Raw genomic sequence first — 21,391 nt, forward strand, 5'->3', positions numbered from 1 at the left:
TGATCCCCAACCCTCTATGTTTATCATCAGTCTGGCTTTTGCTCCTTCTTTAACCTTTGTTCTTAGTCTAGACCAGTGGTCGGCAAACTGCACACTGCGGCTGGCTGTGAGTTTGCCGACCACTGTCATATACTATCCTTTACCTCTTTGCACATAATATGTCACAACTGCCTAATCCTCACAGCTTCAAACTACATGGTAACATATAGTCTACCTGTGGTCAGCAAACTTATTAGTCAACAGAGCAGCAAAACTGAGGCTGGCTCGAGAGCTACAGTTTCCCGACCATTGGTCTAGACATACAAAAGCATTTGAAAAAGTATAGCTCCATGGTCATAGAGCTTAGATCTCTTCTGATGGAGCATGGAGAGAAAAATACATTCAGGCAGTTCTGAAATGCACCATTGACAAATGGGAGTGTAACTGTTCTTGACCAAACAGAACATCATCTCAGGATCCATTAAGAGAGGGCACAGTCCAACCTGAAGAAGCTTCCCCAAAGTTTTCAGTTCATGTTGGACAGAAGAAAATAAAACATCCCTCCCCTCTGCCTCTGCCCCTGCAGTTGTCTGATTTGGTTCAGGAGGACAATATGTCTATTCCTAAAGCCTAACGCATAACAGTCTGAACCAATCACAGCTATCGGGTCCCCTCTGCTGGATGCACACTTTCATAGCCTGTCTTGCCATGAGGGTTGGTCAAGTGACTCCTTTTCAGCCAATGAAACTTGAAGGGGTAGTTTTCTGGACAATTTCAATGAATTATTCACTCCTCATGAAAGGAAAACTCATCTATATCCATGCCTTCTTTCTCACTTGGGATGCTCTGATGCAGTTGCAAGTCATTTTGTAACCATGAGGGGACAAGATGAAAAGTGGAGAGCAAAGTTCAAGGGAGACAGAGTGGGAAAAGGGAGCCAGTGTGGGTCCCTGAGGACACTGCTGAGCCACTGCCACTACTGGCCCTCGGGCTCCCCCCTGGGAACAGAAGGTACCTAGATGCTGCAGCAGTCTTCATTTAGTCTTCATGCAGTCAAAAACTTTCCAACTCCATTTCCCAGCCAAACGTAAACACTTCATCTGTGTTCTGCCTAATACACACTCTTATAGTTGATTCTTGTGGTTAACACTCTGAACCCGGAGTCAGGACACACCTCTAGTTCCCACCTTTGCCAGGTACTTACTGTGTGGCCTTGGGAAAGTCACTAAACCTCTCTGATCCTGGATTCTGATGCATAAGAAGGTGCTAATTCATCTTCTGTTTATCCTCCAGGGGCCCCTGTGAGGATCCAATGAGGCCACAGACCTGAAACTGCTTTGCTAATGCAAAGGCCTGTGCCTGTGGGGGGCTGCGGAGAGGACTTAGAAGTAAAGGAGACCAGGAAGTTCTTGCCCTCATCAGGAGGAACATGTGCAGTAATCAAAACCATGCTCACCGCTGTGGGAGCCTGGGCCACAGCGGAGGAATCTGCTCTTCTGAACCCCCACCAACTTGTTAGTGGCATCATCCAAGCTTGCAGTTGACTAATTTCCCTTGACTGCATCAGGATAAAGCCACGCTGAGCAATCTGGTCTGTGCACCAGAGGGAGCTGGCTCAGCCCTGTGCAGGAACAGTGCACCTCTGGCAGCTGAGCCAGGGGGCTCGCTGGCTGTGCCAGCTCACCACGCTACCCCAGAGCTCCTCCTATCCCAGCGCTCCTCCGGGGACACCAAGCATGTCCTGCCTGTGGAGTTGCCTCCAAGCGCCTAGCTGCTCTCCTACACTTCCGCGTTTGTATGGATGTTCCCTACATTTCTACTCTGTGAGACACTGATGTGGGGTGGCCATATTAATTCACTACTGCAGACCCGGGCACCTCAGTGCTATGCATGGTTCTCCTGCAGCCTTACTTAGACAGCCAGAGAGCAGTAGTCTAAGGAAGAAAGGATGCAGTGCACATTGTCACTGGCAACACAGAGTCTGCTTCTGGCATTTGCTTTTTTGCATTTCCACGGCCAGGACTGAAACTAGAGAGAAACTTGACCAGTCCCCTTCTCCCCAAAGATGCAAGTTATTCCTCAAATTTCTGGGACATGGGTAGAGTCTCTTAGCAGAAAAGGAAGGGGACCAAGCAGCCTGGAGATTGTCTGCCAGCCCACAAATCACACTGTGAGAAGATGGACAAAGCACCTTCTTCCCTTAAGAGCTCAGAAACAGCCATATAGACACAGGGCTTCAGGCACTGTTGGTTTCCTTCTGCCCTCTTCTCATCTGATTGGATCCTCTCCTCTCCTCTGGTTGGACCCATTCCTGTCTTCTAATTGGATCCCCTTCTCTAGTCTGATTGGATCCCCTTGTCTTGTCTGAATGGATCCCCTCCTCTTGTCTGAATGGATCCCCTCCTCTAGTCTGATTGGATCCCCTCCTCTTGTCTGGTTGGATCCCCTCTTCTGATTCGCAAAGGCTAGGGCAGTAGGAACTAATGCAACTGAGGCTCACAGGTTGGGTTCAAATCCTGGCTCTGCCACACACTGGCTGAGAGCCTTCATGTTTGTGTTGGAGAAACTGGGGATTGAACTAAACCTCCCCATGATCTCGCAGTGAAGATGAAATGAGATGACTTAGTAAAGACTCAACATAGATGACTCAGTAAAGACTCAACATAGAAACAGAAAGAAAGCATCTGGCACACATGCACAGAAAGAAAGAAACTACAGTTGTGAGTGTGATGTGTGTTCCATGGACACAAAGACCATCATGTACCCTCTACCCGATGCTGGCACTAGCTAAGCAGGAAGCGATGTGGGGGGTGATGGCAGTGACCCATTCTGGGGTGCATCTCACATGCCTGACTTCCTCTGGAGAGCACAGACTCTACTATTGGAGAGAAGTGCTTCACCAGTAGGCACATGCGACTGTCTAAATCCCTCTCTGTGCCACCCTCTCAACCCTCTCAGTGACTTGGGTCTCTGATAGACCGGGAGCCAATACAGTGCAACCAGCTCATTGCCAATCCCCTTCCAGGCAGGCATTTGCTAGGGAACCAACCCTTTGTTCCTGCATTTGCTCAACGAATGTTAACTAAGCACCTGCTATGTGCCAGGGACATAAAATACTGGCCACATTTCCCCAGGATCATCACTGTGGAATGATCACGAACCATGTTTTGTTCCTGCTTTCATCAGGAAAAGAATATGCTCATTACATCTGAAGATAATGTCTGCCTTCCTTTTCAGAATAAAATGTGCTTATCTTGATGCTGCAGTGATCCATCCAAAAACAAAAGCAGGCTTGAGATAAACCCCCGATCTCGTTCATTCTTGGACTTCATCCCACCAGTCTCTTCTCACAGCAACTGTGCCTTTCTCTCCTCTGTGCAACCACCACCCTCTATGCTCTGAAACATCACCACACTTTATCTTTCTGCTGTCCAATCTCTGTAAGCATTCCTAGCATCTCCTGTTTTAAAGGTACAGCCAACTCCTCAATGGGAATTTTAATGATGATCTCAACTAGGAAGGGCAAGTTTTAAGTTGCATTAAACGAATGGCCAGAATGTTTTGGAGACAAAGAAGCAATGGACTGGACTTGCCCACCAAGATCCATGCAGCTCCAGCACTGGTGTGGTATCATGTCTGTGCTGATTTGTGTGGGTCACAGCTCAGAGGCCAGAGAGTGGAGGACAGCTGACTGGGTTCTGGATGATACTGAGGATGCTGAACCCTGCTTCATTTTTAAAAGCTGGACTTGATCAATGAAAGCAATGGAGCTTTCAGGTATAACAGGTCATCTGTTGCCTAAAAAGGAGAATGAGCGAAGACATGGGACAGTGGAGACTTTAAGGGACCCTCTCAACACCTTCCTGTGCAGCTGAGACTACGTCCATGTCCACTGTCTCCAGACGACATCCCAGGTCCGCGCCGTGGCTGAGCACACTTGCTGGGTCTGGGCTGACCCGCCAGGCCCCTTCTTTCCATCATTGCTCCCAAACACCTACTCCATCTCCTACAGTCACCCTAACCAAGCCTGCACCTCCTGGGATGGAAGAGGAGTTTCTATAACATGCAGACAGTACTTTTCTTCTCAATACTCCTTCCTCCTGCCCTGCCTCATTGCATATGTCTGGCTAATGTCCAACTCCTGTTCACTTAGTCATCACTTCGGCCAAGAAGCCATCACTGAGTCCGCAGCTGGTTGCATGCCCCAGCTCTGCCCTCCCGGCCTCCCTTGCTGCCCCTCTCAAGACTGCACTGACCATGCTACTGGGAGCACCTGCCCTGGTGGCTCCCACATTACATCGATGCCCACTGCTTAACTGTTAGCACTCAACAGTATTTGTAGAATGAATAAATAATCAGAACAAAGAAACAAGAGGCAAAGTTGTAGAGAAGTTTACTGACAGAAAAGAAGAACAAAGCCTATGAAAAAAATAGTTAACATTGAGACAAGAAAAGAAAAAGAAAGGAGAATCTCTACCTTAAAAAAAAATCACAGATAAATAAACAAGTAAACAAAGTATGTGGGGACATTTTGGAGAATCCCAAATTCCACAAAATAACCCACAGAATTAAAATGCTGGCATGCTCATAAGATACAAGAAAACCGATGTGGAATTGCTGGAATGTCATTAAATATTTGTATGGTTTTATTGGTGCACTTTTGATTAAATAACCTTCAGAATGGAAATGTGTAGGGCTTATGTAAAGAAGCAGATGAGCCCACAGTATTTTCACCAACACAAGGAATCCCAGGGAGCTTTTGCATTACAAAAGCTTCTTGTATAATTTGAAACACGCCTGGACATAATTAGTAGAATAGAACAAATGAGCACTGAAAGAAAATACCATCCTCATACTTTTAATACGGAATCGATTACTTTAAAAAGCAAATCCACAGCAGGCAAAGCACTGGAAAGAGGGTTTGAAAGAAAATCTTGCAGATTAAAACCAGGGCACAGAAAGTTCTGGGGTGAACTAACAAACGATGTGCTTCTCATAAACACGGGCTGTAAGAGGCATTTAAGCTGATTTAACAATATCAGCCGGTTAATGCTGTATTCACTTAATGCATGGCTTTAGAATCCTGTAAAATCATTTTTCAAATTTTAGCGTTGGACAAAAGTGAATTATCACCCTCATTTCTATGATAATATTGTTCATTTAATGCATGGCTTGGAGTGCGACTTCAAAGTGAATCAGAAAAAGATGCCTTTTCTCTTGTCGGAAACATCTCTTCATGCACCAGTGGCTGGACCTTACATTTTAGCTTGGAATGCACAAAATCACTCTCACATTTCAGCTGTCCTTTTATAATTCAATCATTTAGTTCATCAGTCTTAGGTAGATTCTGTAATACCCTGCCCATGAAAGCTAAAACCATTTTAAACGTCATCTTTTCATGTGTATTCTCTGGCAAGACCTGGACTGAAAGCTTTTCCATCTAATACAGAAGATGCACTTAGCAATGGATTTAATGCAAACATGCAAAGATGCCTGGAATGGCCAAGGAAAGCCGTTTCTACCCTTTCAACCTCACTCCTCCTGTCCCCCCCAATCAAAGCATGAGGATGAGTTAGGTTTGTACAAACAAATGCCCACAATGCATGAGGGCTTATGACACTGAACATAAAGACTGTTTTCTGTACGTCCTCTCTAAAACACTGACATTCCTCCTCAAACATCTACCCGGCAAGCGAGAGAGAGCTGCCAGTGCAATGAAGGGTGAAATGATAATGTCCTCTCCCGTAAATGAAATCCAGCCCGCAGAACAAGGGACTCAGACAGATTGGCAGGGCGTTCTGGAATTCTCGGTGGAGTTTCAAACATTCACCCCCTTGCCTGTACAAGAGCCCACAGTGGGGGTCCCGTCTAGATAGAGGTAAGTGAATGTTTTAGAGATAGATGGAAGAAAAGCTTGCACCATATTACTGCAGCAATCGTGCTACAATGTAAACAGGAGAAGGTGATGGAGATAACATGACAAAAGGCAACAAAGCAATCCACCGCCACAATTTGGCAAGGCCAAATTGGTAAAATACGCTTAGGGTTGGGAGAGACAGTTCAAGAGAATGAAAATAAAGGTTTCCGATTAGTACCAATCAAATATTAAAAACCCTGGAAATGTTGGTATTACCAACTGAATGTTTGTGTCTTCCCCCTACCCCTTAAATTCATATGTTGAAGCCCTAACCCTGATGTGCTGGCCTTGGAGATGGGGCCTTTGGGGAGTAACAGTTAGATGAAGTCATGGGGGTAGTCCTTCATGAAGGAATCATGCCCTTACATGAGAGCACTCTCTCTCTCTCCATGCTCTCTTCCTCCCAGAGCACATACAGAGAAAAAGGAATGTCAGTACACAGAGAGAAGGTGGCTGTCTACAAACCAGAAAGGTGATGCTCACCGGAAACCAATCCTGCTGGACCTTGATCTTGGACTTCCTAGCCTTTTGAACTGTGAGTAAATTTCTGTTGCTCAAGCCACTCAGTCCTATTTTGTTATGAAAGCTGGAGCTAACTAATACAGTTTCTAAGTGTGTAAATATTACACCCTATTTAATGTATTCCAGTAATACCTAACTTTGGGCATGTCCTTTGGTATAGCAATTTCACATCTAGATTTTACTTAATAGAAGCACAACCAACCCTGCAAAAACACATGCAGGAGTCCATTCACTGTAGAAAAGAGATCAGTAACAGCATATGCCCAGCAAAGGGGATGTATTAAAAAGTTAATGTCAATTACAGGTGCCCTGCTTTGCAAATACAGATGATTATAATATGAGTTATAAAGGCAAGTTGCTGAATATTCTGAAAAATGTGATTTAATTTTTGTAGAAAAGTTATGTATGGATGTTCATGTATGCAGAAAAATTTTTTAAATATATTTGATTTTTTTACAGAGAGGAAGGAAGAGAGATAGGGAGTTAGTGACATTGATGAGAGAGAAACATCAATCAGCTGCCTCCTGCACACCTCCTACTGTGGATGTGCCCACAACCAAGATATATGCCCTTGACGGGAATCAAACCTGGGACCTTTCAGTCCGCAGTCTGATGCTCTGTACACGAGCCAAACCAGTTAGGGCTGCAGAAAAATTTGAAAGAATAGGTGCCAAATGAAAAGGGAATGGGAATGTTTCTGAATTGTTTAAAAAATTTACACATATTGTCTATATTTAAAATAAATCAATGTGGAAAGGTTATTGTTAAGTAGTGATTCATTTTGTGATTTCAGGCTTTTGATATAAATCCATTAACATATTTGGTCCATTCCTTTATCTTTTAGGGAAGCAAAGTTCATGATTTTACTGTAGAGACTTCATATAAAAATGTTCAGAGTATCTTTCTAGTTATTGAAATAATTATATATATAATTATTTATTTAATTATATATATATAATTATATATGTCATTATATAATCAATATATATAAAGTTATATATATTAATTATATATAATTAATTGTATAATTATTTATATATATATATATATATACAAATATATATATATATATATATAGTCCTAATTCTGATCATTTATGTTGAAAACTAACAAAGAAATGTGTAGAGAGGATTAATGGGATTTCTAATAGATTTCTTTACATAAAGGGACAATTTGGGGTAAAAAAATAATTGTTTTTAAGTGTTCTATAATAACTGGCATGTCTACTTTTAATTATCTTAATCACCCTCTCTTCATTATTGTGTTGACACTGTGTATATCTTAATGAATTTACAGAGATTATTTCAATAGATTGGTTTTGTTAACAGAACAATAAATTCTGACTGATAAGAATTCAGGATGTAATTAGTTAGCTCTTCTTATTATGCAAATTTCTGATACTTCTATAATGAGTAATTAAAGATTAATAAGAAAGATAGTCCCAAATTAACTGCTTCTTATCTGTAAATGCTTTAGGATGTGTGGGGATCAGGCTTCATTTGCATATTCTCAATGACTGGTAGCCAGACAACTACCATCTGAAAGTCTCCTGGGGAAAATCCCAGCCCCTGGCCATGGAGTTCCACAGGAATGTGGCTGAACCCTCAACTCCATCCTCTTCTCTTCTGCTCAGGAGGTGGGAGGTAAAGCCAGACTATTTCTGAGTCCTCACTGTGCTCCACTCTCTGGCTACGTGATCTTATGCCAGTTCCTTCTATCTCTTGGTGCCTTTGTCTCTATGCCACCTAGCGCACAGCTGGGAGAGGATCCAATGAGGTAGTCCACATAGGACACTTGGCAGGGGCTTGCACACAGTGGGCGCTCTGTGGAAGGCAGCTGCTAGTATTACTCATTCCATAAACACTTAAACTCCTGCTATTTGCCAGGCACTGTTCTAGGCAACAATGACAGTTTAATGAATTGAACAAGACTAACCCCTACTTTCATAGAATCTATGATCCTCTTTCTTTTTCCTTTCTTCTTCGGTGCTTTGTAAAATCTGAGCTCTAAGTCATGAGGCCCTGTGGTTGTGTCTATTGCTCAGAGTCTCATCACAAGCACACACAGTCAAGCAATCCTCTTTACAAGCCCAAGGCCACTTAAACACCATGCCCTCTGCCCAGCAAATCAAAGCGGGTGTCACGCAGAAGGCTGCCAGAGTAGGGCCCCTTGGTGACGCATCTGCTCTGGGGCTCAGGGGAGCCCAGCAGACAACAGCAACAGCGTTCCCACAGCATGATACCGCTCTTCAAATAGCACCCTTCCACTGGCCTTGGAATCCAGGAGCACCCTGTGGGCCATGTGATTCTATCAGCTTCACAGCTGGCGGGCGGTTTGCCCCCACATGCACAACTGTAGGTGGCAGAACCGATTCAAAACTAAGTCCCAACTCCAAAGCTCAAGCTCTGTCCTCCTCCCTCACCATGCTGCCTCCCTGCCTGCCTCCATGTCCCAGATAGAGGTGATGAGGCACAGCCCAGGTGGCCACACACAGGAGCACCAGGTTAAGCTCTCCAGGAGAAGGACCAGGCTCACTGTGGCTATCCTCTTTGGGAAGAGTGACAGGGTCATAAGGGACCTGACGAGAATCACACCAGAGAACTGGGGAGCAGAGGAAGCACCTGGAGATGGAGATGTGCAGCTGAATCGGTTCTTACCAGAGGGATTGGCCCTGCATCTCCCACTTCCCAGAGCTGTGCCCTCAGCTCCCTTACTGACACCCTCTCAATCCCAGCAGCTTTGTCTGAGAAAATGCCCAATCCACCCAGACCACCTAAAGTTGCTTTGAGCAATAAAAAGAATGCAAATATGAAGAGTAAATGGCACATGGTAGGCACTTAATACATGCCACTTTGGTTTCTGAAGATGAGATACAGTGTTCTGTGAGTGAGTCTACGATGGCTCTTTACTTTTTCCTCATTTTATAATCACGATTGTTATCACTATCGCTGAATCCAGTTTAAAGTAAATTTCCACAGGAGAAAATCTAGCAGTTTAAGGAAAACCTTGCCAGGTCTAATTCTGCAGAGGCTGGCAACCCAGGAAAACCAAACCTGGTGCTGCCCTTCCTGATGGCAGCCGCTGTCTGTGTGGTTAGGAGAGAAACTGCTCACCAGCATCCCAGTCTCCCCGAGCCCCTCCACCCCCACCTGTCACTGAGTCACAGGGGACTAACCAGTCCTCATCCTGGGCATAGAACGCTCCACACACGAAAGCAATAGGCTGTGCAGCCTTGCTACTAAAAGATCAAAGGGACCAGAAGGGCACATAAAGCACAAGCAGCCGCACTCACAGCAATGATGTTGAAGAAGTCATCGTCCCCCAGCGTGTCCAGAATCGACGAGACCGTCTGCTTGGCGATGGTCAGGCGGAGCCCCTTCATGCTGCCGCTGACGTCCACTAGGATGACCACGTCCTTCGGAGAAGTCGCTGCCTGGATGTACCTGGGCCAGGGGGACAGACAGGGACACTGAATCTTGACCCTCTCTGCAAGTTTTCCTTTGAAAAGCTAACTGAGAGGTCTGGCCATTTCCTACCATTTTCGGTTCCTGCAGTCAAAGGCAATGACTCCATTCTCATCTGGTTCCCATTTAATCCCTAGAAGAAAAATGGAGTTATAAGAAACCCAGCAACTTCAAATATTTATTCATAGCACTTCAAGGCCGCTCTGCTTTGCTGACTGAGTGGACAGGGTGACAAATCACAGGCGAAGACCAACCCTGGAGCTCGTCACGTGCTCCATCACCCGCTCTGGGAGCAAGCAGCCTGAGTGCACTCCCACCAAGGTCTGATGGAGGTGGTGACGCCTTGAGTAAAGCGCTGTCCATTGAGGAAGGATGGGGCTGCAGCCCCTTCAAGGCTAATGATGAATTTAGCCAACGTTGTTTCTCCCTGTCCCTCAGATTGCTGGACCTAGGGACTCATTCACAGGTCTCTGAGCAGAGGTGGGTGCATCCTTGGACCTGGGTAAGTTATGTCTATACCATGAGAGGTAGCAAGCGTTTGATAGGTTTCTATCTCAGAATATACACAGGCCTGTTCTTTCCTGACTCCTATTTTTAAAATCAGGAATTGTGGCCTGGCCTTCAAATGAAATGAAATGGCCCTAATTGTGCTGTACAATGGAGTGTGAATTTCAAGCGTGGAGACCTGGAGAGCTTTTCTCAGGTGTAAAATGGGATCCAGCACCTTTCGTTTCATGGTTTGCAGGCAGCTGACATTCTCTGTTTACAACTTAGTTTTTAAGAATAAAACTTTTTTTAAGGGGTTTTGCTGCCTAAAAATAAGATACAATATCATTGTTTTCAACTCTCAGTGGTGCTCAGAGATGGAGGATTTGAAACATAGACTTTGGAGTTAAGAACGTTACAAAAACTATATTCTATGAGAACATCGTGACTCAGATTGTAGCATTGAGAGCCTCCTTTCCAATTAATAATGGTCAGCCTTCCGGACCACACCAGGCTCACAGGCATGAGCTTAAGATAACGCCCCCATGTTATTACACAGATAACTCTGAGATGGCAGTTTGTATTCCAATGAGTCATTTTGTTCTGTCTTCTTTGTACCTACATTTCCCATCTGCAAATGTGCCAAACTTAATGAGTTCCCTGTAAGAAATCAGAAAAAAGTATGAGAAGCCACTGCCAATGGAAGGCCATTAGGTAATGAAGATAAAATAAAGCTGGCATGCTATTGTACACTAAAGGACAGGAATGCAATTTGTTTTAAAAACATCTGACACACAGCTCTGTACAGAGCCAAGTGTAGCTAGATTCATACAGTCTTGACACATAAGCAATTACATCCTTGGTGAGGCGAGGTAATGCTCCACACAGCATTGGTCTGAGTCCAATATAAAGAGAATTTATCTTTCAATGTGTTGACTCATGGTAGGCGGTCAGTGGGTGTTTCTGGAGTTGAATTGTGTGTGGTGTTCTTCGATGGCAAGCATGTCTGCCATCCACCCTGCCCATCACGGGGCTCTACCAGAATGAGAACATGGTCCATTCTCTCCTCCTGCCCAGCATTTAGGCCTGGGCCTGGGGGATGGGAATTGATGCCACTGAATGCTCTCCTTTGGACTGAGATCATTTCTCTGCAAGTGGGACTGTCACTCCTCCCAGTCACTCTGATGAGTGAAGGGCAGACAGCAGTGACTAAGAAAGATGGGCCCAGCCCCTCCTGCCCTCAGGAAGCCTCACATCTAGCAGAAAAACAGACCCTAGAAATCACAAGAACCAGAGATCTCAGGAAGGACAGTACCTGAGGCTATGTGAGTGTATAAAGGTGGCTCTAACAGGAAGAACCTGAGGCTGTGTTAATGAATAATGGTGGCTCTATGCCTGAGGCTAAGTTAGTGTGTAAAGGTTGGCTCTAATCCTGAAGATGAAGGCTCTTCAAGCTGAGAACAGAATGATGGCACATGAGGACTGTTGTAACAAAGGCCTACCAACTGGGCAGCTTGACAGAAGTGTATGCTCTCGCAGAGATGGAAGACAGAAGTGCCCCCTTTGAAGGCTCTAGGGAAGAGTTCTTCCTTGCCCCTCACCTTCTGGTGGCCTCAGCCGTCCTTGGTGTCCCCTAACTTAGAGCTGCATCTTTTTTTCATCTTCCCATGGCTGACTCCCCCTGTGTCCCTGTGTCTACTTCTCTTATAAGAACACCAGTCACCTTGGATGTAGGCCCCACCCAAATGCAGTATGATCTAATCCCAACTTATCTAATTATATTCAAGAGACCCTACTTTCAAGTAAGGTTATATCCTGGGCTCCAATTGGGCATACAATTGTGGTAAAGACACTATTAAATCCACTAGTCGGTTAGACTCATAAAACGTAAGGGAGGAGTGGCCACAGGGTGAAGAAGAATTTGCAAAAGGTACTGAGGCTGAGAGGAGCACATCAAGTTCAAGGACCTGAAGAAATGCTGGTGTGGCCATGCCCAATGCACAGACATTTACACAGAGGAAAAAGCCTGGCAGCAGGAGGAACCTGAGGCCCAGGCTCTCCGAGTCAGGACATCAGTGCCCACTGAGTGAGGATGCAGGTGAAGTCAACCTGGTCTGCAAGTCCAGACTGGATGCACTTTGAGGGATCAACTTACTCAAAACTGACCTTTGGATCAAAACCTTCATTTCACAGCAGGGAATCCAAGGTTCTCAGAATTTAATAGCTTTCCCTGAGATTTTTAGTTAGGACGAGAACTTGATGTCCAGCGTTTTCATAGGGTGTCCCATGAGAAGTTCTCCAGGACGTTAGCATGAGTTAAGTGGAGAAAAATAAACCTGGTTCCCATGCCACGGAGGGACATCTGAGGACCTTTAACCTGCTTCCGCACATCTTCAATCCCCAGGACTGGAACAGCAGGGGCAGCATTCACCAAACTAATTTGACCACTGAGCCCTTTCTCCCCAAAACAGTCTCACAACAAAATATTTTAGGAGAGAAACTTCAGGAAATTCTATTCCAGATGGTACCATCTCCCCAAGGACATATCAACTTTTTAGTATATATGTTTTTGCACAGGTAGGTATTTTTTTAAATATTCAAGTAAACTTCAAATCCCAGACATAAGAATAGTTGGCTCATTTAACATGCAGGGAATTTTGTGATGCAGGAAATTGTCTGTTAATCAAGAACTACCCCCAGGAGCCACATAACTTCTGGGAGTGCTACATGCCTTTGGGGACCCACCCAGGCCGGTAGGGCATGAATCCCCGGACAGGAGGAAGGATGAAGTTCAGCAGACTTAGCTGCTTCTCCCTGGGCCTCTTGGCTTCATTGGCAGCACCAGTGATTGCCAAGCTGCCTTCCTCAGCTTTCAGAGGACAGTCTCCAGAACATTCAGCACATCCCTGAGGTGAGACTCAAAAGAATGTCAGAATCTCTACTGCAGACTCCAATGCTCAAGTCTGACTGAATTGAAAATATTGTACAACATTCTTATACTCCATAGTTGGTCCTCAGGAGTCATTAAAGCAAATATTAGAGTGAAATTAATTTCATCTAAAACAACATATGACTTCATGTACTCCTTCAGCGCATGCAAATGAATAGCATAGCCTCATCCAGCATCATCTGAAAGCCGAGCCACATGCTGCAAATATAATTTCATGTGACAGAAGGTTTAAGACAGTCCAAGAGCACTAAGAACTACAACAAAGAGCACAGCAAAACTCCAATTATCTTTTTGGCCTGTCGATTTATTTCGGCCCTCTTCCTCAACAAAGGGTATCTTTGGCCATTGCTTTTCTTCTCTCCTGAGTGCCAAATCCTTTCCCCAAAACTTCCCTGGAGCCGCTAAGTCATCTCCACAACCCACCACCTGACAAACACTAGCACATTGCAACCTGGGATTTCTCTTCCCTCTCTGAGAATAAAAGTCCAGAAAGATGAAGAAAGAAAGGAAGGAAAATCAAGAGGTAGCAGATGTTGGTTTATCCCTAACTGGTTAAGTTCTGCCCAATTGCTTCCTCAATATTTTTTACTCAGCCCCAAATCTTGAGTTTAAATAAATACCTCCCAAAATAACTTTAGATCTAAAATAGCTGGTCTACAATGCAATGCTAGCTTAACATGATTGAGTTGTAATCGAATTTGGATTGTCTTCTAAGACAATCCTCCAGTATCAACCACACTTCACCTACTGCTAACCCTTGGTGAGGAAGATGGGCAAGAGAATAAACACAAAGTAATGCTGTGCAGGGAACCTACTCTTTTTTTAATTTCTTCATTGATTAAGGCATTACATATGTGTCCTTATTCTCCATTATCCCTCCATCTCCCCCCCACTCATGCTCTCATGCTCCTGTTGTCTGTGTCCATTGGTTGGGCTTATATGTATGCATGTAAGTCCTTTGGTTGATCTCTCCCTCTTACCCCCACCCTCCCCTACCTTCCCTCAGATGTCTGATGGTCTGCTCGATGCTCCTTTATCTCTGGGTCTGTTTTTGTTCATCAGTTTATGTTGTTCATTATATTCCATAAATGAGTGAGATCATTGTGATAGTTATCTTTCTCTTTTTAACCTATTCTTACTAGCCAACAGCTTGCAGAGTGCTCTTTAGTTATCCAAACTTGTAGAGAGCTCCTTAGTTAGCCATCTGTCCCCGTCCTTGAAGCTGTACTGTGAAACAACTTTCACCTTTGTGTGGCCCAAAAAAATTATAGTTGAAAGTATTACATGTATCTCCCCCTCCCATCCACATTGAGCAATGACCTCTTTTAGCCCGCCCCCCCACCTTCCACCTCAGGTCTTCACCACCATATTCTCTAAGTCCATGGGTTATGCATACCTGCATACAATGAACAGAGACTTTTAAAAAGCTCATAAAAAAATCATGACAAAAACAAGAAAATCAGTTCCCTTTGTGATCATATAGTCTCCTGGAATAAGCTCTTGAGATGAGGCTCTGAGATGGGGAGAGTCTGACACTGGGGAAGGAACTGATCTTATCATCATGCATACACTTAATTGTTTTCTGTGTTCAATTAGCTACTTATCTGTCTATGACAGATAGTTTTCTCCCTACATATATATTTAAGGACAGCCATAAATGATTGTCAGTTAGCCATATCATTGTGGATAAAGGGAAGAATTGGCCAGAACATGAAGGATGGATCAGCACTGGAGGCCCCACCCAGGTAGAAACTGGGGCACACACAGAACTGTAAAAGCATGAACTGACAAGGCTCTCAGAATATTCACTGTGCAGGTATGACTCTATCTCCAGAGGTGATGAGCCTGGAGAACCCTTTTAACTATAACATGATGGTCATGAGGCATCATGAGGTAAACTACCAACAGAAGGGGGCAGCCAGTGTCCTGGACTTGGTCATTATTGGGATAGAAAAGACAGAGGCTTAGCAGGACTTGGAGAAGAGGAAGCAATGGGGGATGGGAGGTGAGGCAAAAGTGGGTCATGGCTCCACACTGTATTTATGCCCATTCCCTCCTTGGTCACTGGGTCCCTTAGACAGAAGCCAGTGACCAGCTTCCTAGAGAAGGAGCACCACTATTGTTCCTGGGGAAGGAAGGCTGCTAATACCGGTGTGATGGGAGATATTAGATGTGCTGGATCACACTGGTGATCAGATATTAGATATTTGATCCACTGGTGTTAAAATATAAATTTAACAAATACATGCCAAATACCTACAATGTGATATTCTTGTGCTGGTGACAAGTGATGGACTAAACAAATGGCTCTGTCCTCCTGAGGCAGGTATCCCAGGAAAGGAGTCAGGGATTAAAAACCTGATGCCTCAGGACTATAGGCCAGAGTTCATATTCTATAGGGTAAAAACCACCATGAGAGCCAACAAAAAGAAGAGGTGGTTGAAGCATTAACATCATTGCCAACTCCATTTGACTCTGTTGGTATGTCATGGGTCAGTCAGTTCATCTCTAGGCCTCTGTTTTCTCATTTGCACAATGGGCATTGCAGGAGCTTCAGCTCAGAAGATCCTGTGAGTTTAAAGCAAGTGATGCTTGTATGAGCAGGCAGCAGAGAGCTCAACAAACAGGGGCCACCATCACTATCATCAGCATGCGTGTTACATTCACAGCACTCCCAAAGGCTCTCGGGGATGAAACTGAAGTAAACAGAGCTTCAGGAGCCCTGAGGAAACAATCCTGTAGACCCCAGAGGCCCTTTAACAGCAGTTTAGTTGTTGTTGTTGTTGTTGTTGTTGTTGTTGTTGTTTAGAAGAGCTTATCTGAAGTTCCCTAGCCAGTGAGACCCTTCTATAACACTAAAAGGCAATGCCAGTAGTACCTTGAAAACTGGGCATCAGATTATACAGGTCTTTTTCTACAGTGTTAATACTGTTCAACACAGTAGCTACTAGCCCCATGTGACTATTTCATTTTACACTTAAATTAATTAAAAGTATAAAATTCAAATCTTAGCTCCTCAGTCTCACTAGGCACATTTCAAGTTCTCAGCAGCCACCTGTGTTCAGTGGCTACCACATTAGACACTAGATACAGAGCACCTGGGTGGTTACAGACAGTGCTTTCAGACAGCTCGACAGAACTGCTGCCACCTGCCCATACCCACAAGGGGAACTTGCAGAGGCCTATGTGAAGTCATGCAGAAGTAGACAAAATCATCACAGGTGCTGCTAGGCTAATGCTGACTAAAATTCTCCTTCCAGAAAGAATTTCCTTCCCCCTCCGGAGATGGGATTGGTGCTCCTTTTCTGTGATCCCCCAGCACTCTCTATTTCCCCTATCTTAGCATGAAACACACTGTACCACAATGACCTGTTCATCTCTCTCCCCATGGTGGTCACTGTTCCTTCATTTAAATGCCCTCTCCAGGCAAGGCCACAGTATCCTCCCCAGTCCCCATGGTTTCACTTGACTGGCCCTACCCACTGTCCAGTGTCCCTGGCTTCCCTGTGTGCACATGACCCAGACCAGGCTAATCTTTGGACTTTCATCCAAGCTACTGAGATAGATGCTGTCTCTTCCTGGGACCATAACTGAAGAATGACCTTGCAAGTCCTCAACCATGTTCTCCACTGAGAGGAGGTCATCTGCCAGAGGTGAAGAATGAAATCAAATAGTCAAAATCCAAAAGGCATTACTGACTTCTGGAATCCGGCTACACCTCAAAACTGCACAACCATTGGGTTTTGAGTTACAAGAGCCAATAAATGTGCCACTTACTGGAGCTAGTTATAATTGGGTTTCTGTCCCTTTTAATCAAAACCCCTGATGAATGCATGTTCCAACAAGAGGGACCTGCACAAGGGCATAGGCCTTTTCTGTCCAGTTCCCCATTTTATCCTCAGGGTCTCCCACAGAGCTCAAAACAAAGCAAGAACTCAAGATATACTTTTGTAAGAATACAGAAACATCCCTTCTGTTTAAAAACATGCATGCTGATACTGGTTTGTTGTATTATAGGGCTCTACTCATGGAAAATTGCATCCTGAAAAGCAAAACATCCTAGCAAAAAATGCCCCTGGATCCTTTTTCCAAAGGTCATGTTATGTGCTCTCTGTTCAGAACTCAGCACTGAGAGACCTTGTGACATTTATCAGACAATGAAATTCCTTTGGGGGACCGTGACCTATGTCTACATCAACATAGCTTAAATTAAGCTATGAGGGTGGGGCCCCATGATGGGATTAGTGGCCTTTTAGGAAGAGTAGGAAACACCAAAACCTCTTCTACCATGGGAGGACTCAGGGAGAAGGTGGCCATCTGCAAGCCAGAAAGAGGCTCTCACCGAGAATTGAGTGTGCTGGTACCTTGATCTTGGCCTTCCCAGCCTCCATACCTATGAGGGATAAATGTCTCTGTTTCAACCTTTCCATCTATAATATTTTGCTATGGCAGCCCATGATTATTTATACACCTTTATTTTCAAATTTCCTCATGACCGTAGTTTGAGGGCTTCCTGCTGGTGGAGACAACAAATGATCTCCGGTGTCTTCTTATCCTCTCCACTTCAGCCAAATGCCACATGGAAAGATGAAGAGTTGTCCTTGTGGCTTTCTTAATGGATCAGCCACCCACCATGCTCTCATTTCAGCCACATCTGTGTGAAATTTACTCTCTGTTGGCGTGTTTCAAAGCAGACTGCAACCGGGTGATACGGGAACTTTAACAGACCGCTGTTTATTATAGTGTTATCTTTAATAAGATACTTATTGTTTAAATTCCTGTGAGCTGCAGGAGGAACATGCATGCCCTGCTGAACACAGCTCTTGGGAAATGGTGAATAATCTGGCAAAGCAGACCTTGGCAGGCAGGTCTCAGGGGACAGATGCTGTGTGCAAGGCAAACAGCTCCTCGGGCCGGAGGCTGGCAGTCTCTGTGCCTCAGAGCGGGAAGACATCAGGTGCCTAGTCTTACTTAATGAAAACATAAAAGACTCCACTTAATTGCTCCAAGATTATGCAGGGTGTTTTTTCCCCTTCTTTTAGGTTGAGCTTGTTAATTTGTACAGCTGTGTTGCTGGCACAATTGCAGCCTCGAGTCCTGTTTTCACAACTTGTAAGCAAAATTAAAACTTCCCTTTTTAATTAAAATTCAAACCAAACCAGAGTTAAATTCCTATTGCAAAGTAGAGGCCTGGGAAGGCTCCCAAATGAACACCTGCTTCGCGGCAAGATGGCCAGACTCTGACAAACGTCCTCATTGGGAGGTGCTGCTGGTGGCCCCTAAGGATAGGTTCCCGACATCCGTGGCGCTTTGGCCATTTCGGCCCCTTCTTCTAAGGGCAGTTGGCTCCGGAGGGGGAAAACTCAAGTTCAAATTTTCCATTTCCTACTCCTTTCAGTCAGAACTCATCTCCTCCAATGATGACTTGTTCCTTTCCCCGATTATAACAATAGTAATAATAATGATAATAATGATAATAATAATAATAATAGAAGCAAACCCTTTTGGAGAAGTTTAAATACGGTATGTCTCACACCACCATTCCCCACTTGGGGCAGCTCTGTGAAAGATGCCTGGTGCCTGTGTACGAGTGGGTGTAGATGCCATTCCTGTCCTGCACCTGATAATAGATTTATTGGTTTTTAATTGGCATAGAGTTGCCATGCAATATTATATTAGTTTCAGGTGTGTGACACAGTGATTCGACATTTAAATACCTTTCAAATGATCACCATGGCAAAGTAATGAACAAATGTCACCAGATAGTTATTACACCACTACTGACTGTAGTCCCTGTTGTACAGTACATCCCCATGGTTTATTCATTTTATAACTGGAATTCTGTTCCTTTTAATCCCCTTCACTTATTTTTCCCATGCCCCCACTTCCCTCCCCTCCGACGACCATCAGTTTGTTCTCTGTATCTGTGAGTCAGTTTCTGTTTTGTTTTGTCTGTTCCTCTGTTTTGCTTTTTCGAACATTTCATTGTCTCCGAAAGGAAGGGGAAACAGTTTTAGCCGCGAACCCTGAAGGAACTATCCCATGTCCCTTTGTCCGAACCATCACCCTCCATGCAGGATACTCACCTGGATACTGCCGGAAAAAGCCCTTTGCACTTCCAAAGTACTGCCATATGAGAGACGGGTCACGGTCAAAGTTATCCACAAAAACTTTGTTTAGGGATTCAGACCAATAAACACCATTGACAATTGCTGGGTCTGGGGAGAGAAAAAGACAGAGAGAGATTACAAACCAAAGTGAGCTAGAACCAGGCTGGCATTGCATAGCTGGTGGTGACCAGCATGAGGCCGCCCTGCAGAAAGCCAAGAAGACAGTCACAGCCCCTGGAAACTCCATTCGTCAGGGTTTCCCTATCCTGCCCGAGCCCTCCCAGCAGGCCGGGAGCCCTCCAGATGGCTCCTTACCTGAAAGGCACATCCCTTTATTTTTAACTTTCAATCTCCTGTAGCCCACAGCTCTCCAGGGAGCAGAGAGAGACCTTCTTAGCATGTTTACACTTTCCTCGCCTGAGCCCGAACTCAGCTTAACAATAGGAAAAACCTGTGTGTGTGTTTTCTCACTGCAGTTACCTCAGCCAACACAATCTCGTTCAAAGTCTCTGCACCTCAGCCTTAGAAATTTGCTTTAAAAAAATAATAGTTAAGTAAACTGGAACTGTGCAAGTAAATCCCTCCATTTCTTTTGTTCAGCAGCGTGAGCGCGGGAGGGAAGGCACCACCTCACTGCGCTCTTCTGCTGGACTCCTCTGAAGCACGTGGCAGAAACTCCAGAAGTGAACGGAGTGGTGCAGAGATGGCTGGGTGGCTGGATGGGTGATTAAAACACAGATTACGGACAGCTGTCTGCTCTCTGACCAGCTAACCCAGGAGCAAATCCCTCTTCCTCACCCTGGGCCGCCCAAAGGTAATCACTTGCCCTCTGTCCGCAGATAAGAATTAAGGGCAAGGACCCCGAGGGAGAATGGGCAAGATTTCTTGAACATTGGTGGAAGTAGGGTGGAGCAGCGAGGCTGTCATGACTGTCCACTTTTTGTTTTTTTTTTAATCTCTGAAGCTCCTGTTTCAAAATGATACCACATAAGGCATATTCTGTTCTAACTGGGGAAATAATTGTCCAGTCCCAGTATGATGAGGGTAATACTAACAATCGGATGAGCATATTAATAAATAGGGAGAAGAGGAGGAGGAGAGACCTTTAAGTCCTTCCTGTGGGACAGGCACAGTGCTATTTTATCACCTACCACCCGACCTCAGTCCTCCAAGACAGGCTACCTCACTACCCTGCAGGCTACACAAGTGGAAACTGAGCAAGGAAGGTTAGGTTCCTCCTATAGGCACCCCGCTAGGAAGTGACAAAACCTCTGGTCAGTGTTTTCCTTATTTGTAAAATGGGGGTAATAGTGCCCGCCATCAAAGGCTGCTTGGAAGGTTAAAATAATTGGCAGAAAAGGACTAGTGGCCAACGGCATTCCCAAAGCCATCAATGGAGGTATTCACTGGCCTGGAGTCCCACACCCTCCCCAGAGCTCCTGTGGGACTCCAAGCCACAGCAATCCCATCATGGCATTCTTATTCCAAATGCTCTTCCTCACAAACAACTGAGGGGATGAGGAGAGACTGGGTCACTCTGGTCCTCAACCTCATGGTAAGACAATGAGATAAATCATGTCGGAAATGTTCATATACATTAGGTACACTGACTTGTTCACTATAGTGTACCCCATACCATACCCCTCACCCTCCTCCACATGGTCTGCCCTCTGCCAGCTGGCTGCCCCCAACATGTTCATCTGGAGAGGTCCCAGCAGCGCCCACGATGGTTCCTGACCCGGTGGGCATGCATGGTGTCCTGTTTTATTGTCTTACGTCTGGCTGCCTTAGTTTTTCAGATCACTTACTAGGACTCAATAGGCAATTGGGATTCTGACTCTCATTCTAATTCATGTGAACAATAATAACCACATCACAGGCGAGGAGAGTGAAAATGACCATTTCAACCTTTTACCGCAAGTAATTTCAAGAAGGACTTGATCTTTACAATCCTGGAGAATAG

General features: G+C 44.9%; 1 protein-coding gene across 4 annotated transcripts in view; it reads right to left on the bottom strand.

Moving 5' to 3' along the window:
* Positions 1-21,391, bottom strand: part of CACNA2D3 (calcium voltage-gated channel auxiliary subunit alpha2delta 3) — a 781,459-nt gene that overhangs the window by 428,107 nt on the left and 331,961 nt on the right. For all 4 annotated transcript variants that reach the window (XR_014796705.1, XR_014796706.1, XR_014796707.1 and 1 more), the window contains exons 6-8: positions 19,405-19,536; positions 9,955-10,015; positions 9,711-9,861 (exon numbers count right to left, since the gene is read on the bottom strand). Coding sequence is in view for 1 of the 4 variants with exons in the window: in XM_084903113.1 (XP_084759239.1) it covers positions 9,711-9,861; positions 9,955-10,015; positions 19,405-19,536 (344 nt within the window). In the remaining 3 variants the exon portion in view is untranslated. The remainder of the gene's footprint in view (positions 1-9,710; positions 9,862-9,954; positions 10,016-19,404; positions 19,537-21,391) is intronic.

This window comes from Pipistrellus hanaki (genome assembly GCF_964339955.1).
Source record: "Pipistrellus hanaki genome assembly, chromosome: 13".
Taxonomy (NCBI): Eukaryota; Metazoa; Chordata; class Mammalia; order Chiroptera; family Vespertilionidae; genus Pipistrellus; species Pipistrellus hanaki.